The following is a 21,318-nucleotide window of genomic DNA, read 5'->3' on the forward strand; positions in this document are numbered from 1 at the left end:
GAGGCTGAGGCTCAGCAAGACTTCATGACTGGCCAAGCCACAAAGAGAACCCAGGACTCTCAACTCCTGGGCCAGTGCTCTCCCCAGCTCTGGCCCATCCATGCGGATCATCCAGAGACCCATAGGAATGTGAATTCCCTGCAGCTCTGTATTATTACTAGGTAGTTGGCCCAGTGTTCTGGAGAAAGACATACCCCAAATATGTCACAATTTTGTATTTGGTCAGCTCTTCGCTTAGCACCTTTACCCCACCGTCAGTGATCTGGTTTACACTGAGTCTGAAACAAACAGCAAAAAAATTATGAGTCAGGGCAGGCACTCATTATGAAGGATCATTAATCTTACAAAGATCCAGAAACCTTCAGGCCCTGGAGTTTTCCCCAGTATAGACGGCCCTGGAGAATGACTGCAGCAATCAGCCAAAGAGCCCCTTACAAAGACTGGCCAACGTGGGGCCACCAGACCCGTCCTGCACCAGCCCATGTGTGAGGCTGCAGCAGAGCCCCTGGCTCCTCACATAACCATGAGGGACACAAGGGGGACACGTGAGGCCAGCCACCTCTGACATCCACCCTTTGCGTGTGGCCTATGTGTCAACCAGACCCTGTACCTGGTTCTCATATGGTGGAGGGCATGGGTTTGGAAACATCAGGGGCTGCTTTTAGCAGTTGTGACTGGAGGAGGGAGTGCCCTGTCATCTTGCAGGCAGGGCCACTGATGTTAGGTGTCCTGCAAAATGCTGGACAGGTCTCACAAGAACTGTTGCACCCAAAATGCCAACAGCCTCCCCCCATCCAGAAACACATGGGCTAACCCTGACTTGTCACTGGAAAAGGCTATGGGTCCATTTGTCAAAGGAGACTGCTCATGTCATTCCGTAAAGTGTCGGACAGCAAATATTTTAGGCTCTGTGGGCCATGTGGTCTCTGTCACAACTACTCAACTGTGTAGTGTGAAGCAGCCAGTAAGTAAATAAATGGCTGTGTTCCAACAAACCTTGACTTACAAACACAAGCCATGGGCCCAGTTAGACCCACAAGCTGACCTTGATAACAAGTAAAATGCTGAACAATTAAAAGCTTGATTTTTAGGCCACATCAAAATGATCAAGTCAGACATTCGGGACCCTTCCCCTCAGAGTCCCCAGCCTGGGCTGGGAAATAGCGTGCATGTACACGGCATGGCCAGCCCAAGATAGCACAGGCTACTGGACATTCCCAATATCTATACTTTCTTAGCAATAGATTCCCCCATATTTTAGCTGGGCCCATCTGATGAAGTTCTGCCCATACTATTAAGTACTGAAATCGAAGCAGCAGTATAATTAGTAATAGCCAAGAAGTGTTCTTAAAACTTTGAGGCATGCCCTCAATCTTTGCCCTTCCTTCTTACTGATAGCCAGAGTGTCAACTAGATGGCTGGAGTTTGAGCAGCCCTCTTGGGCCAAGATGTGAAAGCCAGGTAGTGAGGATGGCAGAGCAGCAAGGCAGAGAGCCTGGGCTCCGGAGGGTCATGGAGATTCCATACCAGTCCTGAACTACCTACCTCTAGACTTTTACATGAGAGAAATAAGCTTGTAAGTCACCAAGATTTGGGGTTTTCTCTGTCAGCTAAAATTAATCCTAACTGATGCAGCTAGAGAGCTGAGCGTGCTTCCCGTGATTACCCATACCCTCTGCTTTCCTACAAGCTGCTTTTTCTTTCACTGGTATGAATGAAAGCTTCACCTGGGGACAGTAGGAAGGGCAGGGCCACCACACTGGTGTGGAGTTTCCCATTTAAAAGATGGACAGAGGGGCTGGGCGCGGAGGCTCACGCCTGTAACCATAGCACTTTGGGAGGCCAAGGTGGGCGTATCACCTGAGGTCAGGATTTCGAGACCAGCCTGGCCAACAAGGGGAAACCCATCCTACTAAAAATACAAAAACCTTAGCCGGATGTGGTGGCGTGTGCCTGTAGTCCCAGCTACTCGGGAGGCTGAGGCAAGAGAATCGTTTGAACCCAGGAGGCGGAGGTTGCAGTGAGCTGAGATCGCACCACTGTACTCCAGCCTGGGCAACAGAGCAGGACTCCATCTGGGGCGGGGGAAAAAAAAAGATGGACAGAGGGTAGCACTGAGTGTGAGACTGCCTAGGGCTACAGAGGGAGGAGAGTCACTGGCTGAGAGTACAGAGAACAGACTGCAGGTTTTCTAATTCCCAGGTTAGGGCAGCCTTCGGCCCCCTGCACCACATGTCCCCGTGCAATTTACACTCTGACACTGGTGTGACAGGCACTGGGAGTCAGTTCTAAATCCCTACTGCTCTTCAGAAATGCATGAGTCAAGTAATGGTGAATTTAACCCCCTGTAGAAATTTACAAGGTTTATTTTACACAGGAAATGCTAATAGAAGAAAACAGACTGGCCTCTGTTTCCCCTAAACTATGAAACAGGAAAACAACCACGAGTTAGCATTTTAACTGAGATCTCTAGCAGTGCGAAGGGCTGCTGGCTTTGATCACAGAAAGTCACCAGTGCCAACTGGCACAAGGTCTGCTTTCGCTGCAGTAATAAAAGCTCCCATATTCCAGAAACTTTTTGAGGGCTATCTCGGAGCCTTACATTAATCTTAAAAGGAAGGTTCTTTATGCATTCTGGCACTACCATGTCTGAGCTGTGTGACCTAAATCAAGCTATTAACTTCTCTGTGCCTCCACTTCCTCATCTGGCAAAATAGAGACAATTACAGTACCTAAGTTACAGGGTTGTAAAGAACATTCCATTGGTGATATTTGTAACGTACTTCACCCATTCTCAATTAACGTTGGTCCTTGTGACCATAACTGACAAGATTATGAGCATCTTCTTTTTCCAGATGAGGGCAGGGAGGCTCTGAGAGTTAAGCACTGTCTTCAAGGGCACCCAGCTGTGGCTGATCCAGGTCCACCTGCCCCGAAGTTTTGCACCTTGCCCTCCGCCCCGCTGAGAGAGAAAAGGTCTGGACATTCCAAGGCCCATGGTCGTGAGTCCTACGGGATCCTGGTCCATGATGCCAATCCTGGTGCCCCCTGAGCCTGGCCCACCCGGCCCACCTGCTGCTCCCCTTGCCTGGCAGCCTCACCTGATAACGGTGAGGCGGCTGAAGCAGGGCCGCAGCTCCCGCACGCCATAGTCATTGAGATTGTTGTTGTCCAGGTCTAGGGCCAGCCGCTTGCGGAAGTGATGCAGGACGAAGGACAGGGCGCTGCAGTCGGCGGAGCAGGCGTTGCAGTAGGTCAGCTTGAGGTAGTTGGCGCAGATGCCACTGGCCGCCAGCTGCCCCACCTTCTGGCTCTGTGTCTCATAGATGCAGCGCAGCATCCAGATGAACGTGGGCATGGCCTGCACCTGGTTGAAGCTTTCGACCTGAACTCGGGGCAGGCTCTTCAGGTAGCCCCGCAGGCTGGAAAACAGGTGTGCCCACAGGGCCTTGCGCTTCCTCCTCAGGGCCGCCGCCGGCACCAGGTGCCGCAAGAGCTTCTGTTTGGCTTTGGACAACAGCCCACACAGGAAGAGGCTGGTGAACTGGAAGTGATCCTTGTTCTTGAAGAGGTCTTCCCGCGATGGACCGCTGCCCCGCAGGCACTGGAACGGGAGGAAGGGAGGATAGCAGGACGCGGCCGCTGTCCCCCCAGGGGGCATCCAGTCCTGGAAGAACCTGAGCAACTCCCGAGTGCCCACCCTGTCGTCCAGCACAAGGAAAAAGGCTGTAAAGAAGGCCTGGAGGGTGAGGTGGAAAAACTCATAGGACTGCTGGTCGCCCCCGGGGCCCAGCTCCGGCAAAGCCCGCAGGAAGCCCAGCTGCATGTCTCCCTCCTGCAGACCGGAGGCCTGCACCTCCTCCTGGGTGAAGACAAAGAGGCTCCTCTCCATGCCCCGGTGGGCCACCTGCCCCAGCGAGCACAGAGTGTCCCGGCCGGCGCGGAGGGTCTCCACCGGGCTGCGTGTGTTCCGCTGCACCAGGCTGCTGGGCTGCATCCTGTTCAGGTGGACCTCGGTGACCAGCAAGAAGACGTCCGTCAGGGTCATCATGCAGTTGGGCAGCTGTGGTGAGCCTTCGAAGGCGGCATGGAAGTGCTGAAAGCACCGGAAGATGATCCAGCAGAAGAGAGGCACAGAGCACAGGCTGCAGAGGTTGGGGTTGGCCTCCAGCTGGCTCAGCAGGTGGTCCTGCAGAGCCCGCTCAGGGAACATCTTCCTGGCATAGGCGCGCAGGTGGCTGGGGGAGAAGCCCCGGAGAAGCACCTTCTTCCGCAGGAACTGGCGCGGGACCTCGATGCCTGTGCGGGCGGTGAGCAGCTTGCTAGCCCCCTTGAGCAGCTTCCCACTGAGCAGGTTGGCCAGCAGGACCAGGGGGTGGGCAGGCTCCCAGGGGCAGGAGCTGTCAGGCACGCGGCTCAGGTCCAAGTCCGAGTGCAGCTCATCCAGGCCGTCAAAGGTGAAGAGGGCCACATGGGGGAAGCGCAGCAGAAAGGCGAACACCTCCTCGGGGTCCTGCTGCGGGTAGCAGTAGTGCTTGAAGAGCAAGTCCTGCAGACACAGCCTGTCACTTTCCCTGAAGCAGCTGAACATGCGGCAGCGAAAGTGAAAGAAGAATTTGACCCCTGCGTCTAGCCGGCCCGTGGCCCAGAGGCTCTGTAGCCGCTGCAGCAGCATGGACTTGCCCACCCCAGCATCGCCCAAGACGAAGATGGTCTCGCCCTGCTCATTGAGGATGCCCGTGGTGTGGTCCAGGAGGCAGGCCGGGCTGTCCAGGCTGCCCAGGCTCTCATTGCTGAAGCCGACCAGCTCCATGATGGTGTCCATGTAGATCTCCTCCAGCAGCAGCTCCTCCTTTTGGGCATAGCACAGCATGAACTTGGAGTCACGGCCCAGGTGGTGTCGTAGCTGCTGGGTGTACCTGCTCACTGGAGGGCACGGCAGCAGAGTGAGAAGGAGAGAGGCAGAAACAGCATCAGACAGGGAGGTCTCAAAGAGGAGAGGCGAGTGCATAAACAAAATTCACAACCTGGACCCTGAGGCCAGCGCAGCCACTCCTCAGATGCAGACCTGGGGAGCATCACAGAGCCAGCATTCCTGACCCTGAGGGCCCTGGGCTTCCACCCCTCTGCCTGACCTCAGATTTAGCCAGAGAGAAGGTGACAAACTTCAACTGGGATCAGTGTCTGAGACAGGCCACCCTTATTCCTCTGCATGGTGTCATCACTGAACTGCAGTTAAACGCTGAAGGCCCTCCCACTTGAGGGCCAGGTCAGATGGCCATTCTGGCCCTCCTCCACCAACATCGCTTTTTTATTGTTAGAGATAGGGTCCTGCTCTGTCACTCAGGCTAGGGTGCAGTGGCCCAATCATAGCTTACTGCAGTCTCAAACTCCCAGGCTCAAGCAATCCTCCCACCTCAGCCTCCCAAGTAGCCGGGACCACAGGCATATGCCACCACGCCCAACTAATTTTTGTGTTTTTTGTAGAGATGGGGTCTCGCCATGTTGCCCAGCCTGGTCACAAACTCCTGGGCTCAAGCGATCCACCCGCCTCGGCCTCCCAAAGTGTTAGGGAGTGTTATATATTCGTCAATAATTTTTAGTAAGTTTACAAAGTTGTACAAAGCTCACCACAGTCCAGTTCTAGAACATCACCATTTTCCCAGATTTCTGGAGCCTATTTGCAGCCAATCCCTGGGCCGTAGGCAACTACTGATATGCTTTGTCTATAGATTTACCTTTTCTGGGCCTTTCATATAAATAGAATCATACAATATGTAGTCTTTTGTGTGAGGCTGCTTGTAGAGTGAATTACGCTTTAAAAGCTAATAAAGTAGCTGGCTAATGGAACCAACAGAGTCTTTCAAAAGAATGATTCCTCATGGGAATATTTTCCTTTTTTTTTTTTTTTTTTCATGGGGGAAGGAAACAAGGGGAGGCAGGAAGGAGTAGACAGTCAGAAGCTGGCAGTGGCTGGCAGGCACCTGCAGGGACCATGGAAGCCGGAGCCTAGCCCTGACACTCTGTTGGCTGGCCTTGTTTCCCCTAAGCACACACCTGTCTTGTGCTTCTGTTTCCAATGACATCTTGGATTCTTTAAAAGGCAGGATTTGGGTCCTTGGTGCTGGTATGTTACCAACAGCTGTCTCAAAGTGGAGAGTTCAAAAGCAGAGAAAGAAGACTCCTGCCCCAGAGCAGATCCTGGCCCCAATGATATGTTCTCATGTGCCTTGGACTGCTGCTGTCCTGACTGCCATTTGCAAGGGCACATTTGTGAGATTGCTGACTGGTGGTCTCTTCCAGCAGACTTGAAGCTCCCTGAGGGCAGGAACCCTATCTGTGTTTGCTCACCACTGTCTCCCTGACATTCAGCACAGGGTAGGGTCTTGGCATGTGGTGGGTACAGCAAAAAATACTTATTGAACGAATCAATTAACTAATGGGGTCTCCCATGGTGCTTTGGAAATAAGGACTGGCACCCAAGGGTGACAGAATACCTTGCTTAGAATCAAAACTGGCAAGGCTTTTTAATTTTTTTCTTTCCTTTTTCAGAGACAGGGTCTCACTCTGTCACCCAGGCTGGAGTGTAGGGGCACAATCACAGCTTGCTGCAGCCTCAGACTCCTGGGCTCAAGCAGTTCTCTTGCCTCAGCCTCCCTAGTAGCTGGAACTACAGGTGTGTGCTACCATGTCCAGCTAAAGATTTTTTTTAAAGAAAAAAAAATACAACCTTGAATTTGTGCAACCATTAAAATGTCTACATATGTCAGAATAGGAAGAAAGCAAGGGGTTAGAACAGAGGCCGTTCCCACACTTCCACAGGCCCTTCTATAAACCAGACCATCGAGGTGTGGGCAGTTCAATAGCAGCCACCTGGGCTGTACTTGGGTGACAGGGTTCAGCTGTTCCTTTCTAAAATCAAAATAGCACCTGGGCCTGCTTCTTGAGGTGGCACTCAGGGCTGGCCCAGCCATTACCAAACCCCAGGGCCCTGCTCGCACTGGTGCCTGCGGTCTCGCTGGGGCTGACTCCTACCTGGGTCAGTGTTGACCACGACTTTGCTCTGAATGAGCAGGGAAGGGGAGAAGCCGATCTCCAGCAGCCAAGGCCTGAGGTCCACATAAGCATCTGCGAGTTGCTGGAGCAAGTAGAGGAAGAACTCGGATACCTCTTCACCCTTGCTCTGTACCAGGTCCAGAATTTTGCGGACCTGGAGGCGACACAAGCATGAGGGCATGGGCTGGCATGAGAGGCATCCTCCTACCGTAAGGACCCTCAGGCAGGCTCAGGGCAGGGCTCTGAGTTCTTACTACAGCTGGTAGCTATGCCATCCCCCCAGCTGCTGTGACAGTCAACATGCTGGAGCCCTAAAATCTGTAAAATGACCTCTTGAGCAAGAAATAAAACCACCCAGCTCTAAGGAACCAGGAGGTTTCCATGAGCCGAAAAATAAAAAGGACAGACAAGTAGCTATGGAATTCTCTCTCTTCCTCCTTCTCCCTTTTTTTTTTTTTTTTTTTGAGACAGAGTCTATCTCTGTCACCCAGGTTGGAGTGCAATGGCACAATCTTGGTTCACTGCAACCTCCACCTCCCAGGTTCAAGGGATTCTCCTGCCTCAGCCTCCCAAGTGGCTGGGATTACAGGCACCTGCCACCACACCCGGCTAATTTTTGTATTTTTCTTAGAGACGGGGTTTCACCATGTTGGCCAGGCTGGTCTCAAACTCCTGACCTCAGGTGATCCATCTGCCTCGGCCTCCCAAAGTGCTGGGATTACAGGCATGAGCCATAGTGCCCAGCCTTCTTGTCCCTCTTAACCTGACACAACTGCCATGCAGGAATGAGAATGGAGAGGGGAGAGCTGCCCCTTGGGCATAATGAGGTGGGTACCTGGGCCACACAGCAGGAGGGTGACAAGCCATACGTTAAAAATGGCTTTTTTTCTTGTTAAAAATGCAGGAAAACAAATCAAGAGAAGAGAACAAAGCACACGAGTGTGCTACTGCTTCTCCCAGAAACAGTCCTGGTCTCTTCTGAATCCCAGCGGGGTCATGTCATAAACGGGTTGTGTCATTCCTCTAACCAAGAAGGAATTTGTGGTCTCCATTTTATTTTTCAGGAGATAATGCAAAACTTCAGTGAAAGTAAGGGCTGTTAAGGCACCCCACAGTGGAGCAGGGAAGATCCTTTGCTGTGGAACCACCGTGGGATGTCATCATTCCTGAACCTGAGGCGGTTCCCCTCCGAGTCTCACCCAGCAGCGAGCACCCTCCAGTCTTCAGAGGCACTGAACGAACATCGCTGCTGGGGATGCTTTTATGCTTATGTTCTTTTTCCCTCCTAATTTAAAGAGGATCCAAAAATGAAGTGTCTGGGAACCAATACACACAGCAATGAGAACTGAGATGTCAGGGTTTGCTCCAGACACAAACACAGGAGTGAAAGACCTGATTGTGCAACCTGCTAACCCAGGCATTTGTGTGCTATTAGTACCCCAAAGTGCAGCCCTGCCCCCTGGACTAAACTCCCACGCTCTTCACTCAGATCAGCAGGGAGAGGCCTCTTCCAGCTCCCGGGGTCCATACAATGCCCATGCCCATCCCTGTCCCCGGGGCACCTTGTCAGGCTGGGTGGGGCAGGCACACACAATCTCGGCGTCTTCGGTGGAGAAGTAGTCATTCTTCAGTAAGTTGTCCACCAGACACTGAGTGTTGCGGATGCGAGTGACCAGAAGTTCCCGGTTGCTTTTCAGTAATTGAATGTGGGGGTGAGACTCTGATGGGATTATTTCCATCTCACTGTGGCCCTGCTCTTCCATAGTTAAAGTAGCAAGTGGCTACTTTTCCCAAATTCATCTTCGGCTGCGTGTGTCCTCCCAGCAGTAGGGCAATCAGGATTCAGGCCCTACCCTCCAGGGCCCCTGCTACTCTGTGCATATCCTGAAGAGACCAATGACATCATCAGCAAAGCAAAAGCTACAGAAAGAGCCCACCCCACCTCCCACTGGTCCTGGGTTTCTCTACCTAGAGCAGGAAGGAGCCATGCTTAAGACCTTTATCTGGCCAGGCAAGTTGGCTCATGACTGTAATCCCAGTGCTTTGGGAGGCTGAGATGGGCAGATAGCTTGAAGTAAGGCCAGTAGTTTGAGACCAGTCTATGAAACATAGTGAGACCCCCATCTCTCAAAAAATAAAAAAAATTAGCCAGGCATGGTGGCACACACCTGTAGTCCTAGCTATTGGGGAGGCTAAGGCAGGAGGATCACATGAGCACAAGAGTTCAAGGCTGCAGTGAGCTATGATCATAGCACTGCACTCCAGCCTGGGTGACAGAGCAAGGTCCTGTCTGCAACAAAATTTTTATCTTAGATGCGTTAAAGAGAAAAAAATCATAATTTAATTGTTTGCACTTGAGGGTTATATCACTAGAGTAGGTGACCAGAGATAGCCAACCCTTTTTTATTTTTAAATCAAAACTTCTTCATTATTACTATAAAGCAAAAGTGTGCTTCGATCTTAGACTGAGATAGAGATGGAAAGGTGTATTATTTTACATAATAAGGTTAACAGGGCTTGCAGGTTTCTGCATTCCCCAAGCAGGGAACAGGCCCAGAACTGGGAAAGAAGGACCTGTGGGGTTTGGTGGGAGACAGGGTCTCAGCACAAAATAGCCTAAGGAGAGAGACCACAGCATGAAGTCTCCTGTGGTAGCCAGAGCCAAGGAACCTGGGGACAGTGATGTCTCAGTCACTGTTGCCCATTTTGGTTTGTGCTATAACCTCTTCCCCCGTGTCCTTGACCTTCAGCAAAGTCTGTTATACACAAGCACCCTGGGGAAGGAGGGAGAAGCAATGGCCCCACGTGGCATGAGGCGGGACAGAGGGAGGGCAGAGGTACAGGAGGAAGAGGGAGAGCAGGCACGGAGTTCCCGGGATTAGATTCCCAAGAGAGGCATCTCTCTGGAAACCCTTGAAAACAAGTGCTGAGTTTCTTGTCTGGGTAGGAACAGGGACCCAAGCTATTTTATTTGGGCATTAAAAAACACTTGGGTTTATCTGAGTTATCCCAAAATTGAACTCACTACCTTTCTTGTAACAGTAACAGCAAATAATAATAATAATTTTTTAAAAAAAATCCCACAGCAGACCCTTCAGCCTCTTCTTGTCCAGGCATACTTGCATGTGTAAAATGATCTTGGAAGCGGAAAGGCCTGGAATTGGCCACTTTGTCGTTTGTCTAGGCAGGAAAACCCATGCATTTCAGAGAGAGACTTTAAAAAAAAAGTTTTTTTGTAGTTCAAAAAAAAGTTCATAGGTCTTTTAACACTATCCACATCATTAATATGTTTCACAAGCCACATCTGTTAACATTCAGGTCCAGTGGTTCTCAATTTTTTTTCCACCAAGGGCACATGAGTCTCCTGCTCTTTGACACGCTTCCATGTTTTCTTTTTTTAACCTATCAAATGCCAGACCCCACGCAATTGCTTTCTTTTTAGAACCCAAATGATAGAGCAGGAAAGAGTACAATTTCAAATTATCAGCAACAGAAGAGCAAGAGATCCTCACCAAAAAAATTTAAAGGTATGAAAATATTGGTTATTGTTCCAATAAAAGTTATTAAATGCTAATCCAGCCTTTTCTCCTTTTTCTTTTTTCTTTTCTTTTTTTTTTTTTTTTTCTGGCAGAGTCCCACTGTGTGGCCCAGGCTGGAGTGCAGTGGCACAATCTTGGCTCACTGCAACATCTGCCTCCCGAGCTCAAGCAATTACCCTGCATCAGCCACCCAAGTAGCTAGAACTACAGGCGTGTGTCACCACACCCAGCTAATTTTTGTATTTTTAGTAGAGACAGGGTTTCACCATGTTGGCCAAGCCGGTCTTGAACTCCCGACCTCAAGTGATCTGCCTGCCTCAGCCACCCAAATTGTTTGGATTACAGGCATGAGCCACCACACCCGGCTATTTTCCATGGCGGTCAATTCTATGACCCACTTTAGGATCCTTAGCTTTAAAAAATTGGCTCATTTAAAGCATACCAGTTGACAATATTAAACTTAAATTAGCAGTTAATAATACCTTTTTAAGTTTCTGGGATCATTCTTTGAAGTTAGAATATTTTAAAACAACATTCTTTAAATCTTCAATTTCCAATTTCTTTCTGGAATCTGCAAAATCAAACAAAGACTTAAAAAAATCATTGTGGCACATGGTGAATGAATGAATAAAATTGGCAAGAGAATAATTTTAAAATCTAGTATTCCCAGATATCAGACTACTCTCTGTACCTTATTCTTTTAGGACAGTGTTTTCCAAACGTTCAACATCCCCACTATAGTCACTTTTTGGTGGTTCTTGCCATAATTGAGACACACCTGTACTTTATTTGCTTAACTTTTTGTTTTCAATTGAGTTTTGAAAACGCTAATAATTTGAAAGGAATGTTATGTCACCATTAGAAACAGAAAAAAAAAAAATCCTTTGCAATGCATAGAAAGTAACACAAAAATTAATTCACCAGAAATACAACAATATTACTGTATTCCAGCTAGTCCTGCTGCGGTTGGGGCCTGTTTTCTCTCGGAAGCATCTGAGAGATGTTAAAGACACAGTAGCACAGAACTGAGACTTTCTCTTTAAGATCATCACAAGGCTGAGAGAAAACTGGAAAGAAGTCGCTTCTCTCTTCGTGATTTAGCGTTTTTCAACGTCATGCTCCATTCTTTAGAAAGCTGGGAAGGGGTATTGCACAACTTCCTTCATCCCTCCTTTCCCGACCTTTGCCCGCCTCCCACGAGGGGCCCATTTTACTCACTGCTTCTGTCTCTTCCAAGCCTGCGATTCCCATAAAAACAGCGACTTGTCTTCCCAGATGTTTTCTGTAATCGCCGCCATAGACAGGTATCTCCACCTCTTGCCATCAAAGGCAGAAACTGAAGGAAAGTCTCCTGACTTACAATCACCTAAATAAAGCAATATATTATATGACAGCCATCTGGCAAGGAGGCTACTTTATAATTTCTAGAGCCCTGGCTTAAGATTTAATCAAGTGTGCAGAGTTAGCTCAATTCAGCCAGAACGTAACAAGGTATGGATGTTGGAAAGGAAAGCAGAGAAACTGAACTCAGACCTGGTAAACAGAATCTAAGGGTAGACCAAAACCATACCATGGGAGACTGGAGATCAATTTAAAGTTCATGGGCACTTATTATCAGAAACACCAAAGAGCCAGAGATCTGCTGGCCCTGGCAGGCAATCCTTTCCTTTCTTTACTTGGTAAAGGGTGGGTCCAGTTGATGAAGAGGGTCTGGTTCTTTCTTCCAGGCAAAGAGAAGACCAAGGTTGGACCAGGGCCAGGTATCTGGGAGCTGGGTCTGCTCTCCTCAGTGGGGCTTTCCCAGGCCAGTGGTGCAGACCAATGGGGACAATGGGGACTGAAGTTGGAGATCCTGGTAAGGCAGCTCCAGGGAATACCCAAAGAAAAAAACCAAGCTAATGGAGGCAGCCAGAAAAAAAGGACGCACCGCAGAACAAAAGATGGATCACCAATTGGAAAAATGAAACAGAGGAGATCAGAGGAGGGTGAGTCCACCACCAAAAGCCATCTCCTGAGGCTAAGACAGGTGGGGGTAGAGCCTGTGGGCAATGAGGGAGCCCTGAAGGGAGCTGGGGCTTGCACAGGCATCTCCTCCCAACTCCTCTTCTTTCTAGCTTTCTGCCCTCAGAGAGGGTTAGTTCCCAGGGTAAGGGAATCCCAGGGGCAATTCACCACTCCAGGCTCCTCACAGAAACCAGTGCCCAAGTCCCATCCTGCAATGTGATCTTCCAAACTAAATACAAGGTCTGCAGAGCCTCCAGGAGAAGATTCAGGGAAGCTGCTCTGGTGAAAAGGAAGCAGGGATTGCAGGATGGCGGATCTTCAAAGGGAAAAAGAAGACCACAGAGCAGTTCTAATGAATTGAAATATGACACAGCTTCCCAGTAATTTAAAACTTTCTAGTAGCCACATTAATAAAAGTAAAAATGGATGGGTGAAATTAATTTCAATGATATATTTTAATTCTAATACACTCAAAATATTTCAGTATGTCACCCATACAAAATTTATGTATTTGTTATTATTATTTTTTTGACATGAAGTCTCACTCACTCTGTTGCCCAGGCTGGAGTGCAGTAGCACAATCTCGGCTCACTGCAACCTCCACCTCCTGGGTTCAAGCAATTCTCCTGCCTCAGCCTCCCAAGTAGCTGGGATTATAGGTGCACACCCCCACACCTGGCTAATTTTTGAATTTTTAGTAGAGACAGGGTTTCATCATATTGCCCAGGCTGGTCTTGAACTCCTGGCCTCAAATGATCCTCCCACCTCGGCCTCCCAAAGTGCTGGGATTACAGGTGAGAGCCACTGCACCCAGCCCATCAACACAAAATTTATTAATGAGATAGTTTACATTCTTTTTCTTCATACTAAGGCTTGGAAACCTGGCATGTGTTTTAACCTCACATCTCAGTTTGGATCAACCACATATCCAGTGCTCAAGAGCCACATGTGACCGGGGCTACTTAAGTGGACAGCGCCACTCCAGGGCAATCACTAAAAGCTAGGGTGGTGAGACGTCAGAGTTCCTGCCTGCTGTCCTTCCATTTAAAATACTGATGCCAGGAATGATCTTTGTTGTTGTTGTTGTTGTTGTTGAGACGGAGTCTCGCTCTGTTGCCCAGGCTGGGGTGCAGTGGCGCGATCTCGGCCCACTGCAAGCTCCGCCTCCCGGGTTCACGCCATTCTCCGGCCTCAGCCTCCCCAGTAGCTGGGACTACAGGTGTCCGCCACCACGCCCTGCTAATTTTTTGTATTTTTAGTAGAGACGGGGTTTCACCATGTTAGCCAGGATGATCTTGATCTCCTGACCTCGTGATCCACCCACCTCCACCTCCCAAAGTGCTGGGATTACAGGCGTGACCCACCGCACCCGGCCAGGAATGATCTTAATTGGCTTTTCAGATCAGTTTCATCGGCAACTCAGTGAGACAGAGGTTAAAGACGTGAGGTCACTGAAAATTCTGCAAACTCAGGAAGAAAATACATACTGGACCTACTGGTTTATACTCAGTGTAAAATTCCCTTCACTGCTGCATACAATTTGGCAGCTTTGCATTCTTGCAAAGATCAGAGAGTAAGATACAAAAATGCTGTTGATGTTTGGTGAGTCAGGACTCTCCTATACCACTGGTGGAAATGTAAATCTGTGGAAGTCTCTGGAAAGTCCTTTGACATAGTATGTGTCAACAGACTCTGAAAACTTTCTATTTAGTAACTTTCCCTTCTAGAAACCCGCCTTTTGAAAAGAATCAGGGGTTCTGACGGGTTTTTTTTTTTTTTTTTTTGCGGTTTTTTTTTTTTTTTTTTTTAAAAACAAGGGACTTCCAGTCCTGGTTATAATAGAATAACTTGTGGCTCACACAGAGGACAACTGCCGGTAAATGGATTGACAAAGTATAATATATTCATACAGTAGAACACAATTCAACAATAAATGCCAATGAAACAAGAATACATCATGAATGAGTGTCACAGATACTACACTGAGTAAGAGAACCCAGGCTCAAAAGAGTACATAGGGCTGGGTGCAGTGGCTCACACTTGTAATCCCAGCACTTTGGGAGGCCAAGGCAGGTGGATCACTTGAGGCCAAGAGTTCGAGACCAGCCTGGCCAACATTGTGAAACCCTGTCTCCTTGAAAAATACAAAAATTAGCAGGGCATGGTGGCGCACACCTGTAATCCCAGCTACCAGGGAGGCTGAGGCAGGAGGAACTGGTTGAATTCGGGAGGTGGAGGTTGCGGTGAGCCAAGATTGTGCCATTGCACTCCAGCCTGGATGACAGAGTGAGACTCCATCTCAGAAAAAAAGATTTCATGCATGTGATTCTGAAAATCTGATCTAGAAATCAGATCAATGGTTTCCTGAGGCAGGGGGCAGATGGGAGTGGGGGAGAAATTGACTGCAAAGAGGAATAAGGGTCATTTCTGGGGAGATAGAAATGTTTTGTGTCTTGATTGCAGTGCTTGCTCTCTCCCTTTTATACAGTCACATATGTGTGTCTGTATGTATGAATATACATATAGATACATACAACTTGTCAAAAGTCAGCAACCCATACGCTTGAAATCTGTGAATGTTATTGTATGAAATTATACTTCCATGAAATTGATTTTCTTTTAAGCAAAGGCAAAATAAAGTTTTTCCAGGTAAAAACTGAGACTTTGTTGCTACCATATCTGCACTAAAATAAATACTAAATAGAGTTTTTCAGGTAGAAGAAAAATGATCCCAAGACAAAAACAAAAGTGATGAGCAATAGGAAGTGTTAATAAGCTGGGAAACAGAAATGGGTACTGACCAAACTATACTATATTAATATCTCGTGAGGCCACCAGGACCCATCAGGAAATGATTGACCTCAAAAGGAGTCTCACCTCCTGGAGAGCAACCAGGACTCTGTCCCTAAATCATCGGGTGGCCCCAGAGAAACTACAGATACACACACACTCAGTGTCACTTTCACCCCAGGCTTCTTTCTTTCCTTGCCCTGTCCCAGGGGACTCTGAGAGGAGATGTGCATTTCTTATAACTGAGATACTAAGATTTAAAAAAAAAAAAATTATAAAGATGTTCTCTACATGTACCTTTCTATGTTTTAATAACTTTTTCTGTGAGTATAATACAATACCTGCTCACTGTAGAAAACTTGGGAAATGCAAAAAAAAAAAAAAAAAAATTTAGAGGAATAAATTAAGTTCCCTATTACCCATATGCAGTAACCACTATTCTCATTTTGGAGCACTTCCTCTCAGCTTTTCTCTGCATGCATTTGCGCCTACACTGACTTTTTGCATGTTTGACATCACACCATGTTTTTGTTGTACTCTTACCATTATCTTGTGTTTCTTTGTAACTGCTAAGGCCCTCTTTTGAGCTGCAGAAGCTGGCTTCCAGATGACCTGGCTTCTAGAAAGCAGAATGCTTTGCTTTCCCTGGTTTTTCTTTTATAAAAAAGGGTAAGAACTCACCTGCCACTCTGCTGCTTTAAAGTTCTGCATCTGAGAAATTCTACGTGCCAAAGAGAGGCTCAAAGATAATGGCAAATGGTCTCCCTTTCCTCGGCCCGGCCCTGCCTGCCTGAACTGCTACAGCAAACCTGGACATTTTGCCCAGCAGCCTCTGCCAGCTGCGAGTCACATGACAGTGCTCTACCATCAGCGTGACCCACGGGATAGCTGCGACGGGGTGGGCAGGGGCAGAGAGTGGTGGGACAACTCCATGAGGTTGCAGCCTTGTTCGCTCCTTCTACAGAGATCCACTGAGCACTTCCTCATGTCTGGGCCTGCGCTGTGCAAGGGCTCCAGCAGGGCCTAGTCTGATAATAGCTAACACCAAGTGTTTTACTAGGGCGTCAGCATGGATATTAAGGCTTTATACACATGGTGAGAGGCAGGACAACATAAGGGTTACATCCGTGGTGTCTGGGATCTCTAGAGACAGCAGTGCTCAAATTCTGACTCATGAACAAATTAGAGGAAAGTTCCTGTTAAACGGACCGTGTTTGCTGGTGATTTTAGGCTGTGGGGAACAGGGGCACTCTCAGGTTATGTCTGTTCATGGGACTTTATTATAAGATCACTCATTATAAGGATCATCACTTGTTAGCAAGTTAGCCATCCTTTCTGTGCTGTGATTGCCTCGAGGTAAGAGTTCCTACCTCAAAATGTTGCTGTAAGGATTAAGTGAGTTAATAGGCACAAAATGCCTAGTCCAGGGCTGGCACTCAGTAACGAGCGAATCATTTACTAATTTCTATTGTCTTAATTCTTGCAACAACCCTAGATGGCAGGGGTCATTGTTACCACCAATTTACACATGAGGAAACCGAGGCACACAGAAGTCAATTAGCTCCCTGCCCTCACAGAGTTTACAACCGGGCAAGACCGACATACACAGAACAAGGAATCACAAGTACAGTGAATGTGTGGTAGAAGAAATGAGCAGAGAGAGGCAGGGGGGGTGCTGTGGCTCTCAAGAGCTTCCTTGGGCTCCAGCCAGGAGTCTGCTCCACTGCAGCCCTCTGTAATGGCAGGTGACAGGGAGACACGGTTAGAGTTCCTCTCTCAGGGAGTTTAAATCTGAGCCATTTAGAGAGATGCTGAGTCCCAAAAACCCACAGTACATGTGGGTTTGACTTCCCACAGCTGAGGCCACCAGCCACAGCTTCCCTTATTTTGTGTATCTTTATAATAAACCCCCATGAACATAGAGAGGCTAGTGCGCCCCTGTTCTCTGCAGCCTAAAAAACACTAGCACACATGATCCATTTAGCAGGAGCTTCATGCTGTGCAGAATCACCCAGCAGAGGTTTCCCTGCTCCAGTGTGACTATGAGTGCCTTCCTCCCAGGATGAGCAGACAAGACTGGACTCCATCCCAACTGATGGGGCCAGATTGAGAACAGAAACCTCAAGAAAGTCATTTCCCATCATCCACACTGGCCTCATGATTTCACTCTTTTTTTAGGCATCCAATTGTTGGGAATCATTATTTGCTCTTTTGTTTAATGTTTATATTTCAAAATAAATAACACAGCTTTCCACAAACTGGTGTTGCAACAGTAGCAGCTAAGATTCCTAACAGATCTAAGCCCTGTTGTAAAACATTCTGTAGCAATGTAGCAGATGCTCTCTTAGAGTTACAGCCCAGTGTTCTTCACCAGTGAGCTCTGTGTAGTCAGGCCATTCTGTAAGTTTTTCCACTGTGATACTTGCTATATAGGTTGGAAACAAATACAAGCATATGCAAAACCAAGGCCAGCTTTGCTGGCATCCAGGTCATATGGAACCTGGCCCAGTGCCATGCCATCTGCCTCTGCTCCTGTCCTGACCCTCCCTCCTCAAGCTCTGACCACTTCTTGAAGTGAGTTCCCAAACAGTTCTGCTCTCTGCCACCTTGGCGGCCACAGGTAAAGGCCAGTGATTTTATGTACACAGAAAGGACTGGCTTCTAGGATATAACTGTATGGGTCATAGGAGAGTTTTCAGAGACTTTCCCACCCCTTCCTTGAAAACCAGCACAGTGGTAGAAGTACTCTGCTCATCAAACAGTTCAGGTTCTTCTCCTAGACACCTGGTAGGATTACACTTCCCTACCCCCTTGAAGTTACAGGCTTTAACTCACGAATCACGAGCAGAAGTGGAACGCGTTGCTTTGGGTAGGAGGCTTTTAGGCATCACTGCATAATTTATCAATGTGCAATTTTTTTTTTTTTTCTTCTGGCACTATGATTAGCACAAGACGGGGGCAGCTCCATCAGCTCAGGCCCACAAATAACCACAATGAGTAGCTCTTGCCAACTCGCAATGGACATAAGATATGAGGAAGAAATCAGCCTTGATTGTTTGATAGCCAGGCATGGTGGCGCATGCCTATGGCCCTAACGACTCAGGAGGCCGAGGCAGGAGGATCACTTGAGCCCAGAAGTTCAGAGTTCAAGGCTACAGTGAGCTATGATCACACCACTGTACTCCAGCCTGGGTGACAAGTGAGACCCCTGTTTCTTAAAAAATAAACAAAACAAAAAACCTTGGTTGTTTGAGCCCACTACAGTAAAGGACCCCTCTTAGCACAGAAAAGTCGCTACAACCTTTTTTCAGATACTATAAGTATTTATGGAATCAAAATTGAGGATAAAATATAACACCATTCCCTGTCTACCTCAGACTTAGCAGTCATCTATATAGGGAGATACTACTTTACTAGGAAGAAAAATAGGCAGAACATGCACCTTCTTTGTTTGTCCTGAGGTTACATCATTCACCTTCTCCCAACTGGTGTTGGGTCCCTGGTCCTGACACCTCACTCCACCCCTCACTTGGCCCCACAGAACCACAGCCATCATTTCTGTTAGAATTATTGGGTGGGTACCCATAAAAGCCAAGCAGACCAGTGATGAAAAAGAACATGGTGGAGCTGTATGTACTGACATAGAAAGATCCTCAAGACATCCTGTCAATTGAAAAATGCAAGTTGCAGAAAGAAATATAGAGTATAATAACATTTATATGGCTTGCCCACATCCCCTGCCCTCCAAATACACAAAGCACTCCACATTTTCCATAGGCATATGTCCGTGAATGTAAACGCCAAGAAAACTATCTGTGAAAAGACACACGGTGTGAGAATAAAAATTACTTCTGGAAAGGTAGAGGACACCAGGAGTAGGGTAGTACTTTTATTCATAATGTTTTATTTTTTATAAGAAGGCTATACACTTGCATGATTAAAATATTTTAGAGCCTTTTCCTCATGAGGGCATCTCAGGACATCTCGAGGCAGGCCAGCACAACATTCAGTGACTGCCTTCTTTTGAGGAACTGTGACTTTCAACTCAAAGGGCCCATCTGCCCTAGAGAAAAAATGTTTGGTCTCATTAAACTAAATGATGGTTCATTAAGACCAAACAAACTCAGATGAGATGTTAAGACTTTCTGTGCACCTGTACATAAATAAAAAGCTCTTCCTGTTTGGCAAAAGTATCACAGTAAATCTGATGGGAATGTGGGTAGGAACAGTTTTTTGTTGTTGTTGTTATTTTTGTTTGTTTGTTTGTTTGTTTGTTTTGAGACGGAGTTTCACTCTTGTTGCCCAGGCTGCAGTGCAATGGCGTGATCTCGGCTCACTGCAACCTCCGCCTCATGGTTTCAAGTGATTCTTCTGCCTCAGCCTCCTGAGTAGCTGGGATTACAGGCACCTGCCACCACACCCGGCTAATTTTTGTATTTTTAGTAGAGACGGGGTTTCACCACATTGGCCAGGCTGGTCTTGAACTCCTGACCTCAGGTGATCCTCCTGCCTTGACCTCCCAAAGTGCTAGGATTACAGGAGTGAGCCACCACTCCCGGCCTGTATTTTGTTTTAAATTTAGTAGAAGGCCATCAACTTAGGGTGTTACCATTAAGCCTAGTCAGAAATAAGGAATATAAAGTGAAAAATAATCAGTCCCCACAAAAATAGTACAGAGCAAAAGTCAACAACACTGGCTTTCCAGTGGATTTTTAAAATCCCAGAGCCACAAGAAATACCATATTGAAGAAATACTCAATGATTGCCAAACGTTTCATTTCCTTTGTCTTGTATTTCCTCTTTTTTTCATATAACACATACCTCTGAACACTTTAACACATTAGCAGCTCAACTGCCTTCTGGAACATTCTGACACCAAGGATGTTTTAATTTTGATTTCTCAGCAGCAAACGGATGATGTCGAAGGGGCCTCACATTCTCCCGCCCAGTATCAGCTCCCCAACCCAAATGGTTATTATTACTAAGAAAACTAGCTCGGATTCTGTTTCCCTTTCTGTTAAAAACACATCCTATCACTAAAGTTTAACCAGCAAATGCCATCTCTGGTAAAGTCACAACCTGTTATACACAATATGGGCTTCTAAGACATTCTGCCCACCACCATCCTGGACATTAGGAATAGATAACTGATATTCATTTATTGAATGAACCAAGTTAAAGCCATCATTCCTCACGTAGGTGCCTGCCTACCTCAGAGGTGATATAACCCAGATTGTAAATGTCAATTAGAGTGGGCTCCACCAACCCCAAGCATAACTTGCACACATATATCCATGAATGTGGGGACCACATCTGAATTCTCCTTTGGGAAATGACTTCTCTTGAATATGATTCATTTTGGTGAATTTAATCCGCAGGCTCCACAGTTTTACAAGTAAAGAAGATAATTATACTCTACTCGTTGACATGCACTGCTTGGATGTTCAGGGTTGTGGTGATGACGTGAACAACAGGCTTCATCATTCTGCAAGGTACCCAACAGCCAGCTGGGCAGATGAAGCCATGCCAACCGCATCTGGCAGGAGTCAGCACCGAACACATTTTACACAGCTTCGACAGAGCTGCATGGAGAACACACACGCTTGGTCAGCTCAAACAGGGTCCTACTTTTTCTGCTGCACAATCCACAACAATCTGTGTTTTGTTGTTGTCTGTTTGTTTTTCTTGCTTGGTTTACAATTTCTTAAGGAACTTAACCTGGAAAAGAAGCCTGGTCATGTGTGCCTCTGCCATACCAGAATACTATAGACAGCCGACTCTGGAGAAAATTTAGCAGATGGATGAAGCTACAATTATTATTGGAAGCTTTTTAACTCCATTAACACTCATTGACTTTAAGTATCTGAAAGCACTTAATCCCTCAGAATTTGAAAGCAGATGGAAGTCAGTCCCTCTCGGTATCTCCCTT

At 47.4% G+C, this 21,318-nt stretch overlaps 1 protein-coding gene across 4 annotated transcripts in view; it reads right to left on the reverse strand.

The window, feature by feature from the left end:
• Positions 1-21,318, reverse strand: part of NOD1 (nucleotide binding oligomerization domain containing 1) — a 49,224-nt gene that overhangs the window by 18,241 nt on the left and 9,665 nt on the right. For 3 of the 4 annotated variants that reach the window (XM_030922226.1, XM_010371164.2, XM_030922224.1), the window contains 6 exons: positions 11,814-11,961; positions 11,078-11,166; positions 8,619-8,940; positions 7,036-7,210; positions 3,102-4,926; positions 195-278 (listed from right to left, as the gene is read on the reverse strand). In XM_030922226.1, the coding sequence (XP_030778086.1) occupies positions 195-278; positions 3,102-4,926; positions 7,036-7,210; positions 8,619-8,819 (2,285 nt within the window). In that variant the 5' untranslated portion in view covers positions 8,820-8,940; positions 11,078-11,166; positions 11,814-11,961. Of the gene's footprint in view, positions 1-194; positions 279-3,101; positions 4,927-7,035; positions 7,211-8,618; positions 8,941-11,077; positions 11,167-11,813; positions 11,962-21,318 lie in introns of those variants that run through there. The other variant, XM_030922227.1, reaches the window with a different exon arrangement.

Source organism: Rhinopithecus roxellana, chromosome 18, assembly GCF_007565055.1.
Source record: "Rhinopithecus roxellana isolate Shanxi Qingling chromosome 18, ASM756505v1, whole genome shotgun sequence".
NCBI classification, from domain to species: domain Eukaryota; kingdom Metazoa; phylum Chordata; class Mammalia; order Primates; family Cercopithecidae; genus Rhinopithecus; species Rhinopithecus roxellana.